At 32.8% G+C, this 2851-nt stretch overlaps 1 protein-coding gene across 1 annotated transcript; it reads left to right on the top strand.

The window, feature by feature from the left end:
- Positions 1-858: 858 nt before the first annotated feature.
- Positions 859-1410, top strand: LOC111489363 (B3 domain-containing protein At2g31420-like). The gene has a single exon (XM_023137553.1). It carries the CDS (start codon positions 859-861, stop codon positions 1408-1410), a length of 552 nt encoding a protein of 183 aa, XP_022993321.1.
- Positions 1411-2851: the final 1441 nt, after the last annotated feature.

The following is a 2851-nucleotide window of genomic DNA, read 5'->3' as shown; positions in this document are numbered from 1 at the left end:
TACTCATTTTCGATTTTAGTACCGATGAGAGAGGAGGTTAATGAGTGAAAGAAAATAAGAACAAAAAGGATAATCAGAATGATAATAGATCTTCTGTGTATAGAGAGCAGTTTAAAGAGTTGGAAAATCGAAAACAATGATGTGAACTATGACACAGTCGAATTCATTGGTGGAAGCAATACCACGAGAATTGGAGACCACATCCAATTTTGGAGCTTAAAGATGATGAATTTGAGGTTTTTGTTCTTTTGTTAAATTAAAAGTTCTCATTTTGGTGAGTTATAAAGTTTTGACTTGTGATTAATTATTTAATTATATATATTCAGTTTTGAGGATGAGAATAAAAGAAAAATATAAAAAGAAAATTATTTCCGCTAGAAAGGTGGGGCCCACACATAACTTTTTGTTAAGAGGAAGAATTTGCTGAAATTCTACCTCCCACCTTCCAGTTACCTTCTTGTTTGGAAACTTGTGTCGCAAGTTGAGCTCTACACTCTTATTATTAAAAAAATAATAATAATAAGCTTTTTCAAGTCTTCTCATTTAAATTTATTAGTATATAAAAAAATTTCTCACTCCAAAAAAAATTACATTATTAATGTAATTTAGTTTAATATATGCAAAGAAATAAAATTTAAATCTACCAGCCAAACATAAAATAATATAAAGAAAGGAACCTTTGAACTTTCATTTTAATTTTTTTATTGATGAGGTAGATATAAATTATAATATGTAAATGCAATCATGCAAAGAATTATTCCTTGTCAAACTAACTGAGACCGAGATGAAAAAGTCAAAAGACTTTTACAATTTTTATGTAATTACGATTGTATTAATTTGGAGGCTGCATCTACTTTGATGCACTTAGCCAAGACTGTTCCTAATGTTGAAAAGGAAAAAAGTAGGAACACACGCAAAAGGAAGACGCCTACAAGCAGTGCGCCTACGAGGAGGAAGATGGTTAAGAAAACTGAGTACCCATCCATTCCGGAGATGTCGGACGGGATGAGAGAGCGAATTATGGAGATGGGTGGGAGGGAAATTCATTTAGTAATTCAAAAACAAGTTCAACATACCGATATAAGTAAGAACCATGGTCGACTGTCCCTGCCGATAAATAAACTCCGTTTTGATTTTACGACAGAGGAGGAGAAGAAATTGCTGGATGAACAGGAAAACAAAAACAAGAAGGGGATGAACGTGGTGATGATATATGATGTTGGGAGAGAAAGTATTATATGCTTGAAGAAGTGGAAAATTGGGAGCAGCGATACGTACTGCTTGATGACGCAGTGGAATAAGTTGGTGGAAGAGACTGCATTGAAAGCGGGGGAACACATCCAACTGTGGTGCTTCCGTAAGGATGAGGCTCAACTTTGTTTGGCTATGGTTAAATTAGGTAGCTGTTAGAAAATTTTGAGGATGCCATTAACGTGGGATTTGTTTCTTTTATGGCCCGACTCCACTGTAAGAAAACTTTCATTATTTTATAAATTTGCCTTTTTACTTTATAAAATCTAATACCTATTAACTTTCAAATTTAATCAGTAACCTACAGTTTTATTAAAACAACATATTCAAAACCCATTCTTCTCTCCTCTACGGTAAGGTTACTAATTTTGTCCACGTCCAAACAAATTCGTGGTCATGAGTCACTCCAAAAATAAGATGAAAAATGGGATGAGTATAAAAAAATTACTTAATAAACAATCTTCTTCTAGTCTCTCATTGCATCCTTATCTTTTTAGATCATCAATACCGTATTTTGGAGACCTCTAGCGATTTCCACTCACGATTATGGTACCTAGTCGCCTTGACACATTACTCGAATCGACCTAAGGTTAGCTCGACAATACTACTCTTGTGTGCTTATCGCTTGGTAGAGGGTGATCAGATCTGACCTAGGTCATTGATAACGCTATCGGCGTATCGGAGTTGTAAAAGGAGACTCTGATGATACCATTCACGCTGCTAGTGGCTTACAGAGCTACTTTAGTCATTTCTAGGTGCTATAGAGGTCTACTAGGTTTCTAGGACGTCTAGGCCACTTAAAACGTGGACTCTTTATTACTAACACCTTGAGTTACTTGGTTCTAGGAGCACTATGGTGTAGACTCCTAATTGTTGTTTATGGTTCTAAAGTAATCGAAAAAACAGTATTCTTAAACCCATAAATCATACCTACGAATCTTCCTAGATTTTTTTTACCGATTTTGATTTTTTAAAAGTCCAAATCAATAGAGAGAATCATTATTAGCAATTTCTAAGTAGGATGCTGAATGTTGAAGACGGTTTTCCTACCCTTCTTCTCTAAGAAATCTAACCTCCACTCTCTTTATTTATTTATTTTTTTTAACTTTCTTTCCCTCAGTAGAACTTTTTATAATGACCAAATTATTCTTTGACTTTGACCATATTTCTAATTTTCTATCATTTTTTTATAATTTTTACTAAGTTCCTATTTCGAGCATTTCTTTCTTTTGTACCCATATGAAAATCACACTCTAAGTCTTCCAATAAAATCTATAAAGTAATCATGAATAAAAAAGTGTAGTCACAAGATAGAGCGAATTGTACCTGTTGGGCTCAGGGTGTTACACAGATGTCATGATCATTCAAATATGTCAATCATTAGAAATTGACTTTTGATGTAATAAAAAAGTCTTAATTTTCAAAACCATACAATTTTATATATAAATATAAATAGATCTATATATTAAAAAAAAAATACGAATATGGTGTACGTATGAAACTTTGTATGTTTCATATCTTCTCGACATCATTTTCATACATGACCAGTTTATGATGATAATAAAAAATCCTAGTTTTCAAATATATATATTTTTTTTTT

The sequence above is a fragment of the Cucurbita maxima genome, unplaced genomic scaffold (genome assembly GCF_002738345.1).
Source record: "Cucurbita maxima cultivar Rimu unplaced genomic scaffold, Cmax_1.0 Cma_Scf00014, whole genome shotgun sequence".
In the NCBI taxonomy this organism is placed as follows: domain Eukaryota; kingdom Viridiplantae; phylum Streptophyta; class Magnoliopsida; order Cucurbitales; family Cucurbitaceae; genus Cucurbita; species Cucurbita maxima.
Note: the sequence above shows the minus strand (reverse complement) of the source record. Positions and strands in the feature narration are given on the sequence as shown.

Coding starts and splice junctions, on each gene's coding strand:
- LOC111489363 (XM_023137553.1), top strand. CDS start 859: ATGCACTTAGCCAAGACTGTTCCTAATGTTGAAAAGGAAAAAAGTAGG.